This window comes from Typopeltis vanoorti, chromosome 23 (genome assembly GCF_054136105.1).
Source record: "Typopeltis vanoorti isolate ZY-2024b chromosome 23, IOZ_Tvanoo_1.0, whole genome shotgun sequence".
Lineage (NCBI taxonomy): Eukaryota > Metazoa > Arthropoda > Arachnida > Uropygi > Thelyphonidae > Typopeltis > Typopeltis vanoorti.
This window is the reverse complement of record NC_143571.1, coordinates 57,521,586-57,545,612: the sequence shown is the minus strand read 5'-3', so window position 1 is coordinate 57,545,612 and position 24,027 is coordinate 57,521,586. Positions and strand designations below refer to the sequence as shown.

Below are 24,027 nucleotides of genomic sequence, written 5' to 3'. Positions count from 1 at the left end.
GTGCAAAAAAATTGCAAGTAACTTATATATAGAACTGCATATGCACATTGCATCCACACTCAAATTCAAAAGAAAAAAAAAAGCTAAGTTTGAAGGAACTGGTAGTCAGATGTCACAATGCGGGTGTCAGTCTGATTTGAAAGACTCATGTTTTCTAGACAGCCAATGACACATAGACAAGGTGAAAAACCATACCAATTAAAATGCAGAATACTTATTTTTATCAGAAAATAGTCGGAAAACAAAGTTTTGTCAAGTAAAAGCATCCATGTCTACTGTTGCTGCTACAGAATCCCGCTACAGGCATAATCACAAAACTTATGTTCAAATAGCATTATAAGTTATGTTATATTATCATTATATTATCTAGTTCGCAGAAACTGGACCTCAGAGTAACTGTTATGATGATAAGCATTCTAATGAATCTTGCTGTATACAGTTTTCATCCAATAGAAGCATTTGTATCTAGTGGTTGTCCCAAACACTTAAAATAGAAGAAGAAATGTTCGTTTCTGGTATGGTGTCGAATCGAATACAGCAAGTAACAAAAACACAAAAACAGCAATTGTATTATCATCGCTGTTTTTATCGAATAAAATGAGTACAATAACATTAACAGCTTACATAACATCGCTGCATGCGATTCATTTCTGTAGCACAGTGTCTTAAGGATTTTTAACGGAACTGTAACTAGCTGAAGTGGCCTTCATATGAATTCAATCTATGATATGCTAAAGTGTTTGTGTATCGTCTCAATGTTTTTTTTTTCTGTAATCTGCTAATTTTAGAAATAGTATGCATCCCTTTCTAACTCGAAATAGTATAAGAACTAACCTGCATGGAAAAAATGAATATCTGAGAATTATTGATAGGAAGTCTGTCCGTGAATTATGTAGAAAGTATATTTTCTTATGTATTAAAATAATTTCTCCTTTTCTTCATTGGAATTTTGTATGTAATCATCACGAAAAGTGATAAATTCAGGGTGTTAATTTTAGTTCCCACGGATTGCTATTGTATACTGTGTTTTTGGAAAGAAAAAAAGCATTTTCAAAAATACAATTACCATCACTATAATTCGGCAAGCTAATATGTGTGTTCTTTCCAATTAGTAGTAGAATTTTTGCAAGACTGGAATAATGTGGTATAACAATGTTGTGTTTCTCATGATCTAAACCAGCGCTTCCCAAACTGTGGGCCGCAGCCTCCCTTGGGGGGGGGGGTATGTTTTGTTTGGGGGGATCGTGAAATAATGAAAACAAATTTAAAATGTTTTAAGACTAAGTAGATTTTTTTTATATTAAAAGAAACGTATTTAATTTTTCTTATTTATTATTTCTTTTTTGTTATTTTTTATATTTTAATGGAAAAATATCACACATTAGTTCACAAATTTTGCTTCCTGCGTATTTCGGCGCTTAATGAACATTAATAAATATATGCTTATTCATATATGTTTTATTTCAAAGGTATTGATAAAAAGCACAAAAAAGCTTACGAATGCAAAATCTTGAATATAAATTATATTGAATATAAATACAATAAATATTATAATAATATGTCTATATTACGATTTTTTTTTTCATGGGGGCCGCAAAATATTTGAATTTTTCCAAAGGGAGCCTTTACATCCATAAGTTTGGGAAGCACTAAACAACTCATTTCATTATTTGAAATATACGTGTATACGTATTCACGTGCATAGCTTCATGCATGTGCATAGCTTCATGGTAACTGTTTCGATGTTAGATGGCCAGAAGAAAGATTTGCTTCTAGTCACTTACTAGAAAGACATTTTTGCAGGTCTATTGATGATAACGAAGGATGGAGTCTAGGCTGCAATCGATTTCTTTTTGTTTAAGAATTTTTATTTATTCTCACTGTAGAATAAAAGCATTAGAGGAGTTATTGTCATTTACTTTATAGATAAAAGACGGTGTTAAAAAAGAGCAGTGACTCTTTTATATAAGCGTCACATGAAAAAACTAGGTTAAAGGAATGTCAAGTTTGACAAACGTCTCATATATGAAACTATTATTTTATCATCCTTACATTAATAAAATGCTTATTCTCTAGGGAGATTTATGATTTCTAAATTATCTTTCTTTTTTCAATAATTTCGCACTAAATTCGATATGATGTACAAATGAAGCTGAGCTTACCTGTAAAAAATTACTTGAGCTACTCAAGGCTGGAGTAGGCGATTTTAAAGAATATTCCGGCAGTTGTCCAAAGCCAGTTGTAAATCCATACAACATCTCCAAAAATACTCTACAAATAGCGTGAACATAAAGAAAAAAAACTTCTTAAGCTATTATAACATACAAATAAATCATTAATATTATCAAAAAATTTTAATTTACTTCCGCTCATCAAATAATTATTGTGTAATATATGAAAGAAAAGATGGGGGTAAGCAAGAATTAAATATGGATGGTGAATACTGATTTTACAGCATTGAAAGAACAAAAAATAAGGAAGTAATCAAAGACGATCATAAAAATAACATGCGTACAGACGGACAAAAATAATATATTGGAACGCTTACGTGTTTTGTAAAAAGCACTTAAAATGGAGAATCAGCAATCTCATTCCACCTTATATATATTCTGTTAATTCACTATACCACATATAGCCTCTCACAGTCAGTCCGTCAATGCATTCTGAACTACTTGCGAGGAACAGGTAATTGTAGCATCTTTCTGAGATATTTTATCTGTGAGGAATGCATATCTTAGACTGAGAAATATTCCTCAGACCATCTCATTCAAACTATTGATACAGTAAGACACATCTTACTGTTTCAATCCCCCTTGACGTTAGTCATCTTCTGGGTCTTTTTTCCTACCATTTTGATTTAAAAAAAGTTTGATTTGCTAACTTTTCCTCTCCCATTCCGAATCAGTTACCATACCACCTGACATGAGCTATGCTAACACATTCCAGAATGCTAACAATATCAAGTTCCTTCCTAATATCCTCATTTTAATATTGATGCCATCTCTTCACTTCTCTAATTTTTCTCAAAACTCTCATATCTGCGGTCTCCGGTTTGTGATCAAGTGTTTTATTTCTAACCCACCTTGTCGTATGCTCTTTTTCTGATCTAAAAAACTTAAATAACAGATCCTTGTTATATTCTTATGATTTCTCACGTATTTGGTTTAACTAATTATCTTAAAGCCAAATAAATAGAGGCAAAAAAGAGGATAAAATTTAAAAATTCGCGTGTAATGTAGCACCCAGTTTGAGACGTTGTCTTACTGAAATTCAAATGGGCCTTAGTGAGATTTATTCTCTTAAGGGAGCGCCACTCTTTCAGCAGCTCTCAGCTACTTCATATTCTTTAGCGTATTAAATGGGATGATGTTGGTATGTTTGTATTCCCCATTTCCTTGGTCAAATATTGTTTTCATTCCTCTGGCTATATAGCTCAGTAAAAGTGATGTTTCAATTCTTTGCCTCATTTGTTGACAAACTGGAGGATCGATAAGAGACGAGCATATAAGATGTGAAAAATAATGGTCTGCATACAATTAAAGGGTATTTAATATATAATCAGCAAATATTTAAGTTACAGTATCTAAAATAATCAGCTAACGCCTTTTGTTTCCTTAAATAGAGTAGGGAAGGCCGTTTTAGCCCTATCTCACTTTTTTGAGACTGAGTGAGCAACTCAATCTCTACTGGTAGCCAATCACAGATAGCTAGCCCAAAACTCACCCGAAGAATGGACTAGATTCGATTTTAATCGCTGACTAGATGAAATTTTTCTAAACCTTCCTTCGACCAATTTCTGAGTTAGTTGATCTCTGGGACAGGCAAGCAGGTTTTTCCCCCTAGAAACTCGGGACTTTTCGGCCCGTAAACACAAGGAAATCGACCGGAGAACTCACACTATTTTAGACATTAAAATATTGCGTTAGGGTTAGTCACTACAAAATGGCGGCACTTGTTAGCCGTCTCTTCACTGGGTGCTGCTTAAAATTAGTGATAGTTTTGGGCTAGCTATCTGTGACTGACAACCAGTGGAGATCAAATTGCTCACTAAATGTGGAAAAAGTGAGATAATGCTAAGACGGCCTCCCCTACTCGCTTTAAAGAAATAAGAGGCATTAGCTGATTTTTTTTAGATCCTCTAACTTAAAATTTGTTGATTATATATTAAATAACTTTTAAAGGTATGCAGACCATTATTTCTCACATCTTACATGCTCGTCGCTTATCGATCCTCCAGTTTGTCAACAAATGTGGCAAAGATAATATAAGATTCAAACATATGGTAAACTTTAATTAAATTAAGGGGATATTAGATCCCACATTGTTTTAAAACCGAATAGGAAACCCAAAGATTGGAATCAGAGAGTTTCATGCCGAATATAGTATAAAAAACTATAAAAGTATCGGCGAATACTAGCGTGAGCTAAATGCAAGTAGTCCTGAACGTAGTAAAAACACGGGCAACTCGTTGCAAAGGTGGGGAAAGTTCTAATCGGTATTCTTGGTATTTTCCATAATGTAAAAACACATTTCCTAGGAAATGTATGCTGTTATTACTGTTATGCTGAAGCCTGTTGGCTCTTTATATTTAAGTAATATGGTAAACTGTTTAAACTTGATTCTAAATTGCATTCTCCGCATATATTGTAAAATAAAATAAAAAAGAAAAGCTAAAAAAGTAAACTAATGTTTGCAAGAACAGCCAAATTTCTACATAAAATCTCACCGTAGATATTTACAGAGTACGAATAAGCGAAAAAGGGACTTTTGGAAATATTAAGAAGTTTTATCTTGCCAAAAATGGCAATATTGTGTGTTTTCCGTCTTTTGCAAACCCACCGATAAAAAAACAACAACAACAACTCTAACGCTGTGCATGCCTCTTTCGCATGTAGATGTTTTTCTTAAAACATTATCTAATTCTAAATGCAAAGTCATCCTCTTGGCTTTCTATCTTCCTTGCATTGATGGTAAAGTCAATATTCCTACTACGATACCAAATATATCAAATTCAACATTTTCTATGATTTATTATCAACACAGGATAATAATAATAATAATCCCGGCTTTAAACTGGCTTGTTTGGATGACGTCTCCGCTTTCCCATTCGCACAGAGGCCATGGGTTCTTATCCTACTATGGAAATAGTTTACCAATTTAGGTGGTATACGATTTTCACCGTTCGATATTTGGAGGCTTGAAAAGTGCATGTTTGGTCTCTACAATAGGAATACCAGAGTGCTTAGTTTATTAGCTAACCTATGGCAGTAAACCTACTATAAGTTTACAGCACCTCGTGTCAAATTTATATAAAAACTTAAATCAAATCATACCTGCTGCGTACTCCCAAAATAGCTCGCACCGCATAGACTTTTGCTTTATCTTTGCCTGCAAGAAAATAATTCATTTTCATAAATTGTAATTTCATAAATTTCATAAATAACCATTGAAAAATTTTGAATGCAGTATAATCTCAAGAATAGCACTGTACTTGTATAGTTGAATTACACCCAAGTAACTTTTTACAGGAATGACTTCATTATTAGTTAATTACATTTTTCTATGGTATCAAAACGTCGTTTATAAGAACTAGTGTAATGTTCGTTGCAGAAAGTACAAGGTGATCAAAATTAAAGTGTCCCTGTGGCCTCATGGAGCTCCACAATTTATTTCTTTATTATTTGTTTAATTTATTTTTCAGATACCCTTCCGCATGACTCACAATGTCCTGCGCAACTTTGCAGGATATTGTGCGTCATGCGGAAGTGTATCTGAAAGTATCTGTGTTGGAAGTTTTTTCCCACTTGGTTAGACTATAATAATTTTAGTTTAATCCTTCATCCAAGTGTAAGCAAACAAAGTTTGCGCCTGAAGTATTTTCGGGACTGAGGCAACTCGTGGTAAAGGTGGACCAAGCTCTCATCACTTGCCTTAGTATCTCCCATAATGCAAAGCACATCTCCTTGCGGACATGTATAATGCTATGTATTAAAGGAAGGGCCACTACCCAGACCGGTTTCGACCTTTATTGAGATCTCGTCAGTGGGAGCCAGACAAAGAGATGGTGATACTAAGGTGGAAGTAATAGAGAAGTCATATTCAGTCCCGAAGATACTTCAGGTGCAAACTTTGTTTGGTTACACTTGGATAAAGGATTAAACTAAATTTATTATAGTCTAACCAAGTAGAAAAAACTTCCAACGTCTTTCTCTAATCCAGAGTAATTTAATAATAAGGTGAGACACCTTTTAGCAACTCGTATGGGTAAATATGACTTCTCCATTATTTCCACCTTAGTATCACCACCTCCCACTGACGAGACCTCAATAAAGGTCGAAACCGGTTGGAAGCTTGGGTGATGAATGGCAATGCTGTAGCCCATGAAATTTTAACTGAGGCTCGGCTGTTGCTATCACCCAGGTTCTGGAGGGGAGGGTTATGAATGGTAATGCTGTAGCCAATTAAGTTAACTGAGGCATGGCTGTTGCTGTTACCCCCTCCGCTGATGAAATATGAGCTGCTCTGCTCCGTGGTGGGGTGAGCCTGCCACAGGGTAGAGCCAACGCTGAGAGTTATTCTCAGTGGCAGGGTGAGTCTGTTACTGAGGGAAACAACGCTGAGTTTTTCATCCTGCGGGTCGCTCATTGTTGGGTCATCCGAGGGATCTCACGAGTTTTTGGAGAGGTAACCCCACACTTAAACAGGGGAAACCGATCTGAGTAGTGGCCCTTCCCTTAATGCATAGCATTATACATGTCCGCAAGGAGGTGTGCTTTACATTATGGGAGATACTAAAACAAGTGATGAGAGCTTGGTGGTCCACCTTTACCACGAGTTGCCTCAGTCCTGAAGATACTTCATGCACAAACTTTGTTACTTATACTTAGATAAAGGATTAAACTAAATTTATTAATGCGTGTGTGTGTGTGTGTGTGTGTGTGTGTGTGTGTGTGTGTGTGTGTGTGTGTGTGTGTGTGTGTGTGTGTGTGTGTGTGTGTGTGTAAGAAGGAGAAAAGCGATACAAGCATAAATAACACATTTTTATTCACTTCCATTATTCATTCACTGGCTGTACTGTTCACTGTGCTATTCTTCCCGGTATGCCAGCTGCATCCTTTGTTGCACAGTATGTTCAACAGCAGAGCGCAGCTGGTTGGGGAATGATGTTGCAGACATGCTGCGTTAAGTTGTCTTTCAGATCTGGCAAGTTATCAGGATGTTCCCGATACCCGATAAACCGTGTCTTTGAGAAATCCCCAGAGTCAGACGTCACAGTGGGTCAGATCAGATGAATGAGGCAGTCATGCTGTGGGAACACACAGCTGATCACTCCGGCTTCCGTGAAATGTTCTCGTAGAACCTCCTATACGTATCGGCCGATGTGTGGAGAGACCCCATCCTGCATGTAAATGGCTGAATCCATGCACAGGCGTTGCTGTAATAGAACAAAATTGATTATCATATCGCGATGCCCCTCAGCAATAAATGAGCAGGTCACAGGATTCACCTGGCGAGTGTCCTCAAAGAAGAATTGTCAAATGATAAACGAAACTGTAAATCTGTAAATCCTGTACCAGGCAGTAACTTTGGGTGAATGTAAATGAATTTGTTGGCAACTCCTGTTCGAGGGTTATTATTAATGGGTAGATATGCAAAATCTTCCAGACAGTTGTGTAAGGCACATACATGTGTCCTGATACAGTACATGTACTGCAGGAACCAACGCTGTTACTCATGGCCTGCTCCACAACGGCAGTAGCAACTTCATTCACTTGTTGCGAAACTGATTAATTTGAGAGCTCTGCCAGGTCTAACTCTCAACGATCCCGTTTCTTCAAAACGACTAATCATTTGTCGCAGAGCATATGGAGATAGTGGTCCTCGTCGACATTTGTTCAGGCGACGAAATTCGCGGAGTGCAGCAGCAACATTGCAATCCATTATTGCACAGTATGTTTAGCAGCAGAGCGCAGGTAGTACAGCTTCACAGGCAAAGCACTTTGGGCAATGTTAATGCCATCATTGTGGGTGTTAATTAACAACCAGAATGAAGGGAAAAATACAGTGTCCATATTTTTAAACCCTCTTGGTACTTGTCGAGTTACATGATATGCAAATTCCAACCATTTGATGTTTACAACGTAATACAAAGTATCCCTCTCTGGTGGTGAGTTTTGGAACTTTTCGTCCGCAGATATCACTTCTGCATGACGCACTATGTATTCCTGCAAAGCATTTGGATCACTGGATGGCGAGCCACAACGTCTTAAACCACCTTACCGGCACTATGGATCAAATACGCATCCTCATACGCTTCGTATCCATCATATAATTCAATGTAATATCAATGGTATTACAGTTTTGATATGCATTTCGCATCCATGGAAACTTGAACGTATATGTACGTCCTGGCCGGTAGCGTGGTTAAAAAGGGATACTTTAATTTCGATCACCCTGCATATATTTATTAATATTTTTACATATATTTTTAAAATTACTATTTTATGTTTTTGTTTTCGAATGAGATTGAGAGAATATTATTATCATATCTGAAAATTATAAAAATAATGAAGAGAAATAGAGCATACATTACAGAAGGGAGAATCAAATTTGAAAATGGAGACCCTGAAATTTTAATAATGATGTCTCACTTAGTAGTTTTAAAGTATAAAAGAAACTTTTTACAAGAAGCATTAGGCATCCAACAGACAAAGCGACGGTGGTCTCACTTCAGGCAATGAAATTATCTCCCACATAAGGACATTCACGAGACAGTCATGTCCATAGTGGAATTTGATACCTCGACCTACCTAGTGGTTGGCGAGTGGAGACGTTATCTACTCAACCAACCATCACTGAAGATGTGTTTGAACCAGAGACGTGTTCAAATGCAAATAGACATCTGCTTTAAAGAAGGATAATGAATAATAACCTAGTGATCATCAACAGCTTTCTTTAATCCATTGCTAGATGAATGCCTCTCAATTCTTCTTCCATTTTGGCTGAACTTGTTATCAAATTATTGCATCTTACTGCCTGTATACCTGGTTTCCGATAACCACTTCTGGGAATATATTCTGTTGTTTTTTGGTCCATCTGTTGTCAGACATTCTCTTCATATAATCTATCCAGCACCATTTGTTGCTTTTTATTACAAATGCAATACTCATAACCTTTGGTTGCTTCCTTATCCAACTATTATCCCTTTTCTCTAATCATGTTATTCCCAAAATGGCTCTTTTCTTTCTCGTGATACTGTTTTCAGATTCTCTAGGTGTTTTCTACTCAGGCGCCAGGTTTCATTACCTTAGGTAGGTCATTGTTGAGAGTAAACCCTGGTTGTAGACATTTCGTTTTAGACAGTATGGTACATTGCTCTTAAACTCTCTCTCTCTCTCTCTCTCTCTCTCTCTCTCTCTCTCTCTCTAATGGCTAATAACTTTCCATCCTACTCTTATTCTAGTGAAATTTCATTATCAAGTTTATGGTTGTTTGTAGCGATTTATCCCAGAGTCTTTGATTTCGACTTATTTTTACTCTGGAGTATTTTCACTACACATTATTATTGATTTATCTATATTTATTTGTAGGCCTATCTCTAAACTTACTTCATTTAATTCAATAATCATGTCTTCCAGTTTTTTAGCGATGTTGCTATTAGTATGATAAGATCATCATTTTAAGTTACTTAAGATCATTTCTTGAGTATTCTCTATCAATATTCAGTTCTATTTTCTCCCAGTTCAATCTTCTTATTTTGTGTTATTATTTAGTAAGAGTATGACAACCTGCTTAGTGTTTCGCTACTAATAATATGTCCACACTAATTTAAGAAACAGAAAACTATAAAACGTCATCTTTCAGCTGAAATAATTATTAAAGTTATCAAAAGCATCATTTTCAGAGACAACCAGTATCATTATCTCCAGAATTAGGAGATATGGATGAAATAAAACGTAATGAATATCGAGGTCAACAAAGGTAAGCAATCAGTCAATAGTGGTAAGATATCAGGTGACGTCAAAAATATACTAATATCATGTAAATAATATATATAAAAAATCAGCTAACGCCTTTTATTCCCTTATAGGGATTAGGCGAAGCCTCTATACCCTATCTAGCTTTTGGAGACTGAGTGAGCAGCTAAATCTCCACTGGTAGCCAATCAGACAGCTGGCCCATGTTTATCACTCATCGATTTTCGTGAGTTTAGGAACGAAAAACTCGAGTTTCCGGGAGAAAAAAACCCGCTTGCCTGTGCCAGAGATCGGCTAACTCGGGAACCTGTCGAAGACAGGCTTAGAAAATGTTCCTCCAGGCGGCGACTAGACTTGAACCGTCTAACTACGAGCGACCAAGTGCAGAGGATGCAAGCGCCACTTCCACTGAGCTACACCCTTTATCCAAGGAAGCAAAAAAAAAATGTTTTGGACCTGAAATATATTCACTTCGAAAAGACCTCAGATCTTTCATATCATCATATAGCCAAAGGCTATCAGTTTTCCTTTTCACCAATCTCAAAAGCAATGTTTTGCCCCTGAAATATATTCACGTCGAAGCTAATTGTATAATAGAGGCTAATGACTTCATATCACTTGCCTTAGAATGTACCCCATAATGCAAAGCACTCCCTTTAGGACGTGTAAAATACTATGCATAGTGGGTAGGACCACTATCCCAGGCCCAGATCGGTTTCAACCTTTATTGAGGTAAAAAAGTGAAGGGATGCTTATCATAGGCCTACAGTAGTTAGTACATGGGTGCAATAGAGCTTGATAGTATTAGGAGAAAAAAAAAGACAGATATAGATAGTATGAGAGATCGCGAAAAGGACTCAGATCTTTTATATCATCATATATCATTTTATATCAGCCAAAAGCTATCAGTTTTCCTTTTCACCAATCTCATATAGATGAACAACCAAAAAAACCAATTGAAACTAAAGCGCAAAGATGACTGATACCTAGGTGGTTAGCCCCATCTGGGTTAACCGCCTTGAGTTGGCCTTCCCAGCCTGGGATTGCTCTCCAGTCATCCCAACAATTGACTATAAGAGCACATTGAATTAAAAGGATGGAACTATTTAAAAACCTCTCATAGCAAAAACAGACAGACTTTTATCTCTCGCTGTGAATATTGCATAATGTGGGTGATCTACACCATCTAATCAAAAATTTGATATCTCCTAGAATGTTTCTTTCTAAATACAAAAATTGTCTGAACTATACAATTTCCACAATACAATATTATATTGTATTGTTGGTTTTCAAATCCATGTTTCTTTCTAACCTTCCATAAATGCTATTTTAATTCATTAATTATAAAAATCAAAATTCACTTCCCATTAGTGACAGGTGGTGGTTACTGCAAAAAAAAAAAAACCTATTCTGTGTAAGTAATGGAATGCCCAACACATTATATAATCTGTTCTCAATACCCAGAGTAAGAGAGCAGCTGTAGAATGCATGTTCTACTGTTTCCAATCGGTAACAGTAGAACAGATGTCACAGATTGGGTCTCCGCTGTTAAAGTACCTCCATTTGATTGTATTGACTGGAAGGCGGCCATAATTCTCCAAGCAAGATCCCTCTTGTTAGACTATCTTGGTACTTCAATAAATTATGAAACAAAGTGTTGTTGTCAGTATCCAACTGTGTAATTTCGCGTCGAAAAAGATTAACGATTTCTTTATACCAAATTTGCTTTTTTTAATGGAAAGAATGTCAGTGGCAGAGTGTTGTAGCAGTCTTAGAGTAAAGCACAGACTGTTGTAACATTTAGAAACAATCTCAGCTTTTGGACCTGTATAATCATTTACTCCAAAGAAGGGAAGATGAAAACCCATGTAGTATAGGAGGACTGCACATGTGTGATTGGTCTGCAATATTTTATGGGTTTTTTAAGTTGTATTGCTTAAATAGCAGAATTTTAAGATCGTAAGCCTAAATCCTCCATGCTTCTTTGATAGTTGAAGAAATTCCTTTTTAACTTCTTGGTATCGACTGGACTAAAAACATTGCATTGGCTTACTATATAATTGCTTTTTTTCAGCTTCTGTAATATTTATTATGTACGACTGAGCAAGAAAGATTATGGTTTTGAGTACTATGGTTTTAGAAGAAAAGGAAAGTGGCCCAATTTTCCAGTCTTAAGGCTTCAAAGTTCTTAAACTGGTAATATTGGGTAGTGGAGAAGGGAATTCCGAGTATAATGAGGGGGGGGGTTCTTTCTTAGGGATTACTCTAAAAGGAATGCCTCCAAAATCCCACTTTCCAAAAACTTTTAACACACTTAATCCACTGATCTTGCTGAATTTTTCCAAAATACCAAAAAAGATATATAACCTTAGAAGGAACATTATCCTTCAGAGAACTACATCATCGGCATATGCTACGAGTAATACCTTATTTTCCTTCATATTTGAAGGAATTCCTCGCATAGCATACGTAAGAGTATTGTCCACTTCCTGTAAGAAAGGTTCAAGAACCAATGCAAAGAGCAATGGACTAAGAGAGCAATTTTGCTTGATTCCTTTTCGAATTTTGACTAGGTCTGACAGTATCTCATTAACTAGGAGACGGGTAGTCTAATTGGCATGGACTCCTTTGATAACGAATAGCAGCTTTTTACCTATACCCGATTTCTGGAGGATCTCATCAGTGGGAGCTAGAACTGGGAGAGATACCATAGTTGAAATAATGCAGAAGGCATATATATATATATATATATATATATATATATCATATACAAGTAGCCAAAAGGTGCTTGACCTTATTAATAAAACTCTTGATGAGAGAAAGATGTTACTTTTTTTTTACCTTGGTTCTGTTATACATTAAAGATACCAATAAATTGTATACTTGATTTTAATCCTTTACCCAAGAAAGCAAAAACAATGTTTTGCACATGAAATATATTCACCTCTGAGCTACTTGTATATAGAGGCTAATGACTTCATGTCACTTTCCTTATTATAGAGATATATAGTATAGCATAGAGAGAGATATATATATATGACTTCTGCATTACTTCAACCCTGGTATCTCTCCCAGTTCTGGCTTTCACTGATGAGACCTCAATAAAGGGCGAAACCGGTCTGGGTAGTGGCCTTTCCTATTATGCATAGCATTTTACACGTACCAAAGGGTGGGTGTGCTTTGCATTATGGGATACATACCAAGGCAAGTGATATGAAGTCATTAGTCTCTATATACAAAGTAGCTCAAGCCTGAAAATATCTCAAGCGCAAAACTTTGTTTTGCTTACTTGGGAAAATTATTCAAACCAAGTATAGAATTTCTTGGTATCTTTAATGTATAATAGAACCAAAGTAAAACACACACACACACACACACACACACACACACACACACACACACACACACACACACACACACACACACACACACACACACACACACACACACACACACACACACACACACACACACTCTTTCTTCTCTAAGTACAAAAAATCATTATTTGTAACGTCGAGACTTTCATTTTTTTATTTTTTTAAATTTAATTTTGCCGTAGAAGGCGTTACTAATCTACAAGTATTCTGTCTTTGTTTCGTGGCATGCGAAGAGCCGGCAGAAGAATGTGCTGCATTGCATATTCTATAGAGCTTAATACAGGTTAAGTATCGTAAATTACCATGAAAAAACTGTTCCCGACCTCTGCTCTAGAGAGTTTGTATAAGGTGGCTTGTCATCGTAATTGTCATGAATGATTTATAGCAGCTACAATAATTAATGGACATTTGGAAATGGGTGACGTTGATATTCTTAAATGCTAACAATAAGAATTCAACTAAGCTTTATACATGTCTAACACACAGCAGCCTTCCAGACACCTTCATTACACATAACATACAGAGAGAGAGAGAGAGAGAGAGAGAGAGGGGTCATTGCCATATATGAGCTCAAAAAAAAAAAAGGAAATTTAACTGTTGTTATAATTTCCGCCGGAAATGGTCCATTTATCTCTCTCTCTCTCTACATCGTTTTTCATCTGTGGCCAATTCGAACGACTGAAAAACTGCTTCCGGAGTGCTAAATAACGCGGGCTGTTTCTAACTTCGAATTAACTCCTCTCCAAAAGCTTACTGAGATTAGTCATTCATTCGTTCTTTCATTCAAAGAATATACTACTTTTACTATTTCGATTTCGGCATTCATTTTGTCACTATTATTTTATAAATGTAATTAAGCAAACGTGTTGACAGCATGAGATCCTCTGTTACTTTATTAGGATTTCTGGAATGATTATTATTTTTTCGCGCAGCAAAATTAATTTTGAATGTCAGGCATCACTATTTAGAACTGAGAGAGAGAGATTTCTATGAAATTTATTATTCTTTCCTTTTTTATACACGTATTAACTGTACAACGCGAGAGGCCTCAAGACCTGTTTAAGTTAAGGATAAAATTTCAATAACTGGATTAAATTACCGAAATTTAATATAAAATGCGTCGTAGTGTTATAATCGATGTGATCCATATATATAGCAATAAATATCCACTCCAAATCGGCATTTTTACATTTTTATGTACAGGAAATGTCCTACCATCAAGAACATACAGTAGAATATAATTTCTTTCCTATCATTTTTACCATTTTTAAAATACTGAAAGCCACAAAGGTGTCGCTTGGTGTTAATTACTGTGTGTTTGGTTAATATCTGAAACATTCGCATTTATGTATTAAGCAGACGAAATTTTTGAAAATTATGAATATTTAAATAAACAAGAAGGGGGAAAATAATTCATATAATTCATAATCACTTATTCTATGATTTGGTGCAGAGCATGCGCTTGAATCCTTTAACGATTGATTTAAGATTGATTGATTTTTTTTTTTTTTCCACACGAAGTTTTTCTGAAGCACCATTCTATGGATGCAATATTTATGACACAATAAATTTTAATTTATTACCTTGGCCAACGTTGAAAACTATATCACACAGACTCTGTTCGGTTTGAAAAGCTCTGGTGAAATCCTTTTCCAGCTGATCGAAGCTCTCAAAAGTATCACGTACGCTGTCAAGGAGGGGACTGGCAGAGCGCATGTGACCTATTGGTCGCCACGAACCTCGTCTATAACAAGAAAATATTTCCTTTATATTGTTTAACTTTCTTTAGATGTTAGCGTAAAATGAATATCAGCTTAAAATTCCAACAGTATTTACATATATGGTCTGTTTTAGTTTATACTCATACGAAGGATTTTACTATGTTATGGAAATTTTCAGTTAATATTTTGAGAACTGCTGATATGTAATATCATTTTAATTTTAATGATTTGAAAATCTTGCACACATATAAGGGCAGGCTGTCTCAGTTCAAAACTTTATTTACAGTATTTGCATGATTAAGTACACATCAAGACGATGACAAGAGAAATAAGTCTATTCATTTTACATTATGCCAACTTGTTTAAACTATTTATGGTTCGCAAGGGAGCCGGAAAAAAAAAGATGGCGCTGCTCTTTTCCTATCCAAAACAGAACTTTAGCATTGCTAACACAATAATAATAATAATAATAATAATAATAATTAGTGATGAAAATAGGTAAAGTATTTGGAATATAAAAAGTTAGTCAAAAGAACAGCTAGAATACTCAATTCTACTGCTAATTTAGAAGCCCGAGTCTTATTTAGAAGCAGAAAAAGCAATTTTAGAAGGACACATCACAACAAACTTCCATCCAGAAAAATATATTGAAAATGTCACTACGCTGTCGATGTGCGGGAAACTTGACTCTATATACAGTACGAAGTTTGGTGGAGAATATTACACCGTATTTGTACTCATAATAAATTAATAAAGTTTATCATTTGCCATGTAACTAAGTTAAAATCATATTTGAAATTAAGAAAAGATTCAATGAACTTTTCTACATGGTGTCCTCCAAGCGAGTTCTTTAAATTGCCTCCTGGAACACATTTTTAGGAAAAACTCGCCGAGTACAGCAGAACAAGCGCATCCGCAGATATTTGCTGAAAGTTGAGAAATAAGTGATAGGATTGCTAGTTCCGCATTCTCAGAATACGTATTAATGAAAACTAAGAATATAATTACTGCAAAAAATGAAAATGGAATATGAATACTGAAATTAATGAAAAATTCTAGATTGACGAGGTGATGGGACGAGATGGATGGAACACACCTGGCAAACTAGAGCATTCCCTTGATACCTTGAGGACGGACTGGCATCAGGATCAAGAGAAAGACCAAAGGCTGCATAGGTGTATGAACCACCACAGAGATAAACAAACACTACTCCCGAAAAATTTTAATTTACTAATTCTGTTTTATATGCAATTCCCCCAATATATACAGGGACCAAAATTAAAATTCAATTCATGTTGAAGGAGAGAAAAGAATAAGGGATGTATGAATTCGTCACCGATGCGCAAAATCGCGTGCTTTATACGTAAGATTTTCCAACTGTTGTACAAGCAAAATAGTTACCACTTTAAAAACAAAACATTCATAAAAAAAGCTAATTTTCCGACGTGTAATACAGTAATAGACACTCATCCCACGAAATGGATTGATTACCCTAGTATCGGAATGGATTCGCCTTCTTCTGGATTGAGCATAAGTGTCGAGGGTTATCTCATTTGTGATCAAACTATATTCCTGTTTAATGTCTTGTGAATTGCTATTCCAGGGGTTTTCAACACATGGCCCGCGGAGCTCTTTGCCGTGGCTTGCCGGCCCTTTTGAAAAAATAATAAAGAGAGAGAGAGATTTTCTCTAGTCGGCAACCTTCTAGAATCGAGCTTCTGACTGCCTTTCACTTTGCAGTCTAGAATTGAGTGAGGGGGAAGTGTTACTGCTTCTATTTCAAATTTTTATTTCTTTCTGAATTAAATTTATACCTTTTGTGCAATTTTTGGATTTCACTGTTGCTAACCGACTGGTTAAGTTAACTTTACCCGATTTCAAGCGCTGTACTAAACTACACAGCCTCTATTAGTTCAGTCGGTTTCGACGTTACTCTAAATCATCGAAACATCGGGAATTGTTTAGGTAATCCACTAGAAAGGGCTTTTCATCTGAAAGTGAGTCAGTCTCATACGCAGGTAACAGGAACACCATATATATATATATATATATATTCCAAAAGAGTAGAAAGAGCGCTACCCTAACATTTTGAAAGGTTATCAGCTGGTCTCCGCCAAAAGAGATCAGTGTAGTCTCTAGCCGGTATGCATAGACGAAAGTGAACGAGAATCCTACAAACAATTGTCCCCTCCTTGTGTTCATAATCTAAAATGTTTATTGTATGAAAGAGTATAAGTTTCTACATTCGATTTTTCTGAGTTGCTGATAAAATCCGAATTTAGGGAAAACAAACGTTATTTTCATGCGCCAGACACCGACTAAATCGGGAATTATCTGCAAAACAGGCTAGAAAAAGTTCGCACAGTGGGTGACTAAAATCTAAATTCGAAAGCTTAAACACACTGCAGTCTAGGTTGATGGAATTACCACAATGCTATGAAGGCATACCAGCAAAATGCACTTGTAACTTAGTCTGTGGCTTTCTTTCTTTACTTCTTACCTTCCAAAAAATAACTCAATTAATTCACTGTTTATTGTATAAATACAAGGGGGAGGGGAAGCTTTTGGCCGAAGTTAGGCTAATAGAGATACGGGTGTCGACTAGAATCGAACTTAGAACGGTCTTTCGTCTTCTGGCGGTGTGATGCAACGTCATTTTCACTGGTCCACAGGCTTTCCAAGGATTAATATATATGTAATAATGCAAACGAAATTTGCAGCTGTAACAGTGCACTCGTGTGAATGAAACAATTCGAACTTCGCATGCAAGTAGTTTGTTTGTTTGTTATTTTAAAAAAAAAGTATTTAAAGTACCTAAGTTTTGTTAGAAATAAAAAGGAACTGGCATGAAATAAAACGGACTATTGAGAACGACAATTTGATTTAAATCGAAAATAAAATATTCAATTAAAATTTGAATATTTAATTGAAATCAAAATATTCCATTAAAATATGATTCAAAATACAGTAATAAAGTTTGGAATTCGAAACTTGAAATTTGAAGTGTGACGCCTTCAGCGCGTCACACTTCAAACTCACCTCGTGGTTTAATGAGAACTAGCAATCTGTGTAGTTTGTGAAATTCTTATAGCAACCTGCGCACCAAGTTGGATCACTGAAAGATAAAGAAACAGTGGAAATTTTCCTTGATACTCTAGTCTTTTCCATTTTTCCTCCTAGGAAAATATTTCCTTGGATATTTTTTTAATTTTTTATTTTGTCCCTTACATCTAAATCGGTGTTATTTTGAAGGAAGCCTAAAAGATTTGTAAACAGAGGGCTTCTGTTTGTATGATACGTTTTTACGAAAATTCAAATCAACAAAACCCTACATTTACTGCTTAATTCGATTTTTATGTTTTAATTACTTTTATTGTCAGAAATGATAACAGGGGACATCGTTATCCTTCCTATCTCGACAGAAGGCTAGTGATGTCCCCCTACTGTTTTTATTTTCTATGTTTTCGTCTCGAATTTTTCATACCTATAAGGTTTGGGTATCTGTCCGGTTTCTGCATGATTCTGGAGATTCGTAACGATATCTTCCAACATTTGAGTTCTTGTGCGATCCTGTAAAATAGAATTTGGATTACATCTAAACATTGCATCTATATATCAGCAATATCCAAACAACTACCTCGCAAATGGCGTCTAACACTTATTGCCACTTTTCATTACGACTAGTTTTTTTTCCTTCTCCCAAATCATCTAGTCGCATTACTATTTAGTATTTGACCTTAGAGAATTAAAAACAGGTGACCCATGGATTTGAAAAAAAAAAAAAAAAAAAAACGTTTAGAGTTCTTTGCGTGCAGATTTCTGAATTTCTATAATTATTTATGTACGGCTTTAAATAAATACAACATAAAAATATTTCCTTGACCAATGCAAATTGTAATATAGTTTGGATCATTAAAATGTCGGTGGTTTAAACTTTTACGTCTGTCAAGCATAAAAGGAAAGTGCATCCAATGATCCAATGAAAATTGAATTAACCATCTGACTTTTCATTGGCTTCATTTCATTACATTTTATAATTCGAGACAAAATCGTGAAACTATAAAACTGTTTAGTTTAATTTAATAAATTCTTTTTTAAACCCACCAATAAAGTATAGTGTGCCATGTTTACTACAGCATGGTATGTTCAGTAGATAAGTGGAATGTACAGACAGGAAGGACATAGGCGGTCTTGCACTGGCAACAACAATCATCCAGTTGGCTGTTCAGAAATTAATTGCTTACAATGAAAAGAAGTTTCAAATTATACAATTTATGCCGAAGCTTAAAATTCAAGACTTAAACTCATATGACGCTTATTAAATTATGATAACAATGCATTTTTAGAACATGAGATGAATCAGAAGTCGCAATTAATATTCATATAAAACAGTGGCTTGAAAAAGATATTACCTGCATTCGAGAGAACTTAGGTGCTAAGTAGCTGGCTCGTTCTCCATTGACTATTTTCGTTAGCATGAATTCCCGAAATAAAGAACTCTGCAAAATTAATTAAATTAAAAACGTGACATAAGAAAGACAAAATGAATAATATTTCTCTAAAAATTTAGCTAATGTTATTCGAATTTTCAGATTATTTAACATATTTAACTATTTAACAATATAATTATCAGATTAATTAACATATTTTAATTAATCTAATAATAAACATTAACTAAAAGTATCATATTTTATTTTATGCTCATTTTCCTGAGTTTAAAACGCATTGAGAAGTCAGTGTTATGATTTTAGATTGAAGTCAAACAGTTTATTTTTTATTCGAGCTATTACGAGAAGTAAACAGAGTCGAATCGAATATTTAGCTTGTTACAAATTTGTTGTGATTCGTAGAAACATTCGTTCGTAATTTTTGTTTTCTATCTTTACAAAATCTTTTGATTTCAGTGCTTGGCAGTTACTTTTCTATGGACGAATTCACATCGTTTAACACCTGAAAAAAATATAATTGTCCCAAGCAAGGTTCCTTATTTGGCACAAACAGAAACAAAGTTTAGTGCAATTGTTATTAAATTGGTTCATACATTTTTCTAATTGGTTTCAGTTCCGGATATATTTAAGATTAATATGAAGATTGGAATATTATTCAGATGTATTAAATGGTTTGATTTATGATAGATGTGATAGATTATCTTTTATCAACCAAAACAACTAACCCATGTCTGCCAGTATCATAGACTTCCACTTTATACACTACTCTGCCTTGGCACACGAGAAATTTCAGAACTTATAACAGATTGATGCTGTATGTGGGCAGACCCGCAACCCGTGTGTATGTTGGGTCAAATTATTTAGAACTGCTGCTACTGAGATGACTACTGGTTGGTCTGTTTTTAATGTCGAAATTTTACGGGACAGCTCTTCGCTTCTCCCTTCTCCATCAACTTTGGCTACTGTAATTAGGTCTCTTTCCTAGACAAACGGTATGTGATGAGCACATTCATCTATCGATTCTTCTCTCTGGGATATGGTGATAAGGGAAGGTACATTGGAGATAAACACTCTATATAGCAAACATTTTTATACTCATGTACAGTTCTTTTATACATTCTCTGTTAATTACCTGGCCAGACATTTGATAATGAGCATGAATGCGGTACAGTCGCAAATAACTTCAGTCTACTAAAAGATTTCAGAAATAACGATTAAGTCTGTTGAAATTATGTGTTATCTATAATTAATTATATTAATATAGTAATAGAGTACAAAAATGCTTATAATTATGAAAAATAAAACCTCAAATAATATCATTTTTATCAAAAATCAAATTTGTGTCAGATAAAAAGAGCATACATGCTGCTTCTATTTGAATTATTGAAATTCATCAGCAATCACCACCAGAGGAAAAAAAGTTATCAAAGAAAATAAATCTTTCATCATCTTACCTTTTCGAAAGTAGATCGATGCCACAAATAAGGCTTGTATGCTTTTACTTCGTCTCTGGTGCCAACTGATACCTGCACAAGAAGAATTTACTTCAGTGTTCTATAGACGTATAAACATTCACTGATATATATTTGTAAAAAGAGGACAATTATATTGAACAACGCGGAAAAAATAACGTGTTTAGTCGAGTTGAAGATGACAGTTTGTATAGTTTTCAAATCGCAATTTGGAAGTAGCATTGTTCAAAGAAGTTTTGAATTTTTCTATTAGCTTTCACTACTCCTTTTCCTCCACCATTTATCCGGGAGTGGAGTGGAGTAAGAATGAGTTGTAAACCTATGCACGCAGATATGCAAGGGATGGATAAATACATTCGTTTCATGATGAAGACTTTATGTGTTAATCTAAGATTACCGCATAACATAGAATGCATGATCTGAACGAATTTATTTGAGTTCGTTCAGATTATCTTACTCGATACATGTATGTATGATAACATCTCTATTTTATCATTCCAGTTTAAGTATATTGAATAGTTCTCTTCAATACATATTAAAATAGGAATTTTTTGACAAAAATTAATTTATTCTATTTGCATTGAAACCACAGTAAGCTCAGTTATATACATTACCTCATAAACCGCGGGATAAGTTCGTGCAGGACTTGTTCTCACTACTATAAAAGTATGAAGGAAATGAGATTTGATACATGCTGGAGAAAATGGGGTGTTTTCTGCCTCCAAAAATACAACACAGACAATATCGTTTCCAATATGTCTTTTTTTCTGAAGCTGAAATATAATTTAAATATATAAGTGATGATTTCTCAGACATTTAATATACTACATTTTAGCTATACAATATGGCAAAAATAGTAGTTTAAATAGTTCAGTTGCTACTACAATTCGTACAGAAAATAAACGTTTTATAGGATAAACCAAAAAAAATTAAGTCAAAATGAATGGAAGAGTTTTATTTTTATTCAGGATTCGTTGTCGGACATCTGTGGCTCAACTATTATTCTAATTAACTGATATATTTTGAATTACTTTACGTATTGCTTTTTCTAATGATCGGAAAAAGTTAATTTAATTACTTGATTAATTTATTTAAAATTATTTATTAATTATTTAAAGTATTCGAGAAATTAAATTGATATCAAGATAATCAGAAGTAGAATTCTATTATAAGGCTGACCAACAGTCCCAGATTCTAGAACATTGTCCCGTATTAGTAAATGTCCCGAAAACATATCCCGGATTTTGAAAATGGTTTCGTTTTTAAGATGTTAGTTATATTTTATTTTTTAAACTTACGAGAAAATTGCAGCACTGTTTGTAAGTGTATCAGTTCGCCAGTATGCACCGAAAGCGGTGGTTATGATTGTGGTGTTTTTCAAACAAATATACCTCTCCACAACTTCTTCATCTCCAAGGAATCCAGTCGACCAGACTTGAGGACAGTAATCCAGATGTGAAAGTATCATCGCCTTATAAAGAGGAATAATAACCTCTTTATCTCTGGATGTTAGTGTGTTCTTCAATAACCAAGTAATGCTATGTACTATTTTGGACACCTTAGCAACGTGCCTTCTGAATTTCAACTCCCTATCGACCAACACACACACACATACACACACACACATCCAAGTTCCTAGCCTCATCAATCTCTTGGAGTACTGTTCCATCAATGTGGTGTACAACTGGTAATCTTTTAATCCCAAAATGCATGTAATCATTTAATCCCAAAATACACTTTTCCATATTGATATCCATTCATTATCTTTTGCCCATTTTGTAGCATATTCAAATCATTCTGCAAACTCTCAACATCAGCTTGATGTTTTATTGCGCTACTCAACTTTGCATCATCAGCAAACAACTGAATATCTCCCTTCAAGTTATTTCCTATATCATTTATGTACAAATTAAACAATAACGGCGCAAGCACAGAGCCCTGAGGCACACCACTGGTCACTTGCTTCATCCTGGACTCTGATCCTCCATACACTACTTTCTGGCATCTCTCCATTAGCCATTCTCTTATCCATATCACCGGTTTAGTATCCGTCCCCGTTTGTTCTAATTTGCGCAACAGTATTCCATGGGATATCCTGTCCAAAGCCTTAGCAAAATCCAGAAGTATCACTGTGTAGCCATTCCCCTTGTCCAACTCAGATGTCACTCAATTATAAAAAGCTAATAAATTGCTTAGGCAGGATCGACCTTTAACGAAACCATGTTGGCCCCTATAGAGTGTCATATTCTGATCCACCCATTCTTGAATTCTGTCCTTAACCAACTTTTCCAATACTTCTACCCACAATCCCGATATGATGATTTATTATTAATCTCATTCGAAGTCGGCTTTTAGTAGCAATTATGTTCCTTTTGAGGCTTTCAAAAAAAATCATTGAATTAAGTTTCTGCTTACCGAGAATGAATGCAGCAACAGAATATTTTCAATAATGAACAACTTGTAGACTGCTGAGAAAATCCAAATGAACTTTGAAATTTTTAAAAGCTATGATAATTACAAAATATAATTTCACAGATTCATGCTAAGATTTCAAGAAGGCGATTGAGTCAAATGAAAAATTAAAAAAAAACTTTGTCCATAAATATTGTTTTTAAAAATGTACAAGTATCTTAAATATGAAATAATTATTTATTACTATCTTCTATAATTTTTTTGGGTTTTCTGTTATGTAATTGTAAAAATTCTTGTGCAGATTGACGAAATAAGACAACACACACACACACACGCTCTTCTTTCCCCCCTCTTTTACCATGCGGTGTCGTGGATTTCTATTCGTTTAACTGCTGCCGTATTGAGGAAGGTGGTTAGCCCTATGCCTCCCGGTGTGTGTGTGTGTGTGTGTGTGTGTGTGTGTGTGTGTGTGTGTGTGTGTGTGTGTGTGTGTGTGTGTGTGTGTGTGTGTGTGTGTGTGTGTAGATGCGTGTGTTCACCGGCCGGTTTGCTTGTTCTGAGGAACGAAAATCCCGAGTTCCCGGGTGAACCCCCCCCTCCCTTATATTCGTATCAGACCG

At 35.1% G+C, this 24,027-nt stretch overlaps 1 protein-coding gene across 1 annotated transcript in view; it reads right to left on the bottom strand.

Annotated features, from left to right (window-relative positions):
* Positions 1-24,027, bottom strand: part of LOC150093874 (uncharacterized) — a 135,435-nt gene that overhangs the window by 73,177 nt on the left and 38,231 nt on the right. The window contains exons 5-11 of the mRNA XM_090412544.1: positions 21,610-21,768; positions 20,978-21,049; positions 19,488-19,574; positions 18,560-18,645; positions 14,938-15,098; positions 5,334-5,388; positions 2,163-2,271 (exon numbers count right to left, since the gene is read on the bottom strand). Of these exons, the coding sequence (XP_090268670.1) occupies positions 2,163-2,271; positions 5,334-5,388; positions 14,938-15,098; positions 18,560-18,645; positions 19,488-19,574; positions 20,978-21,049; positions 21,610-21,768 (729 nt within the window). The remainder of the gene's footprint in view (positions 1-2,162; positions 2,272-5,333; positions 5,389-14,937; positions 15,099-18,559; positions 18,646-19,487; positions 19,575-20,977; positions 21,050-21,609; positions 21,769-24,027) is intronic.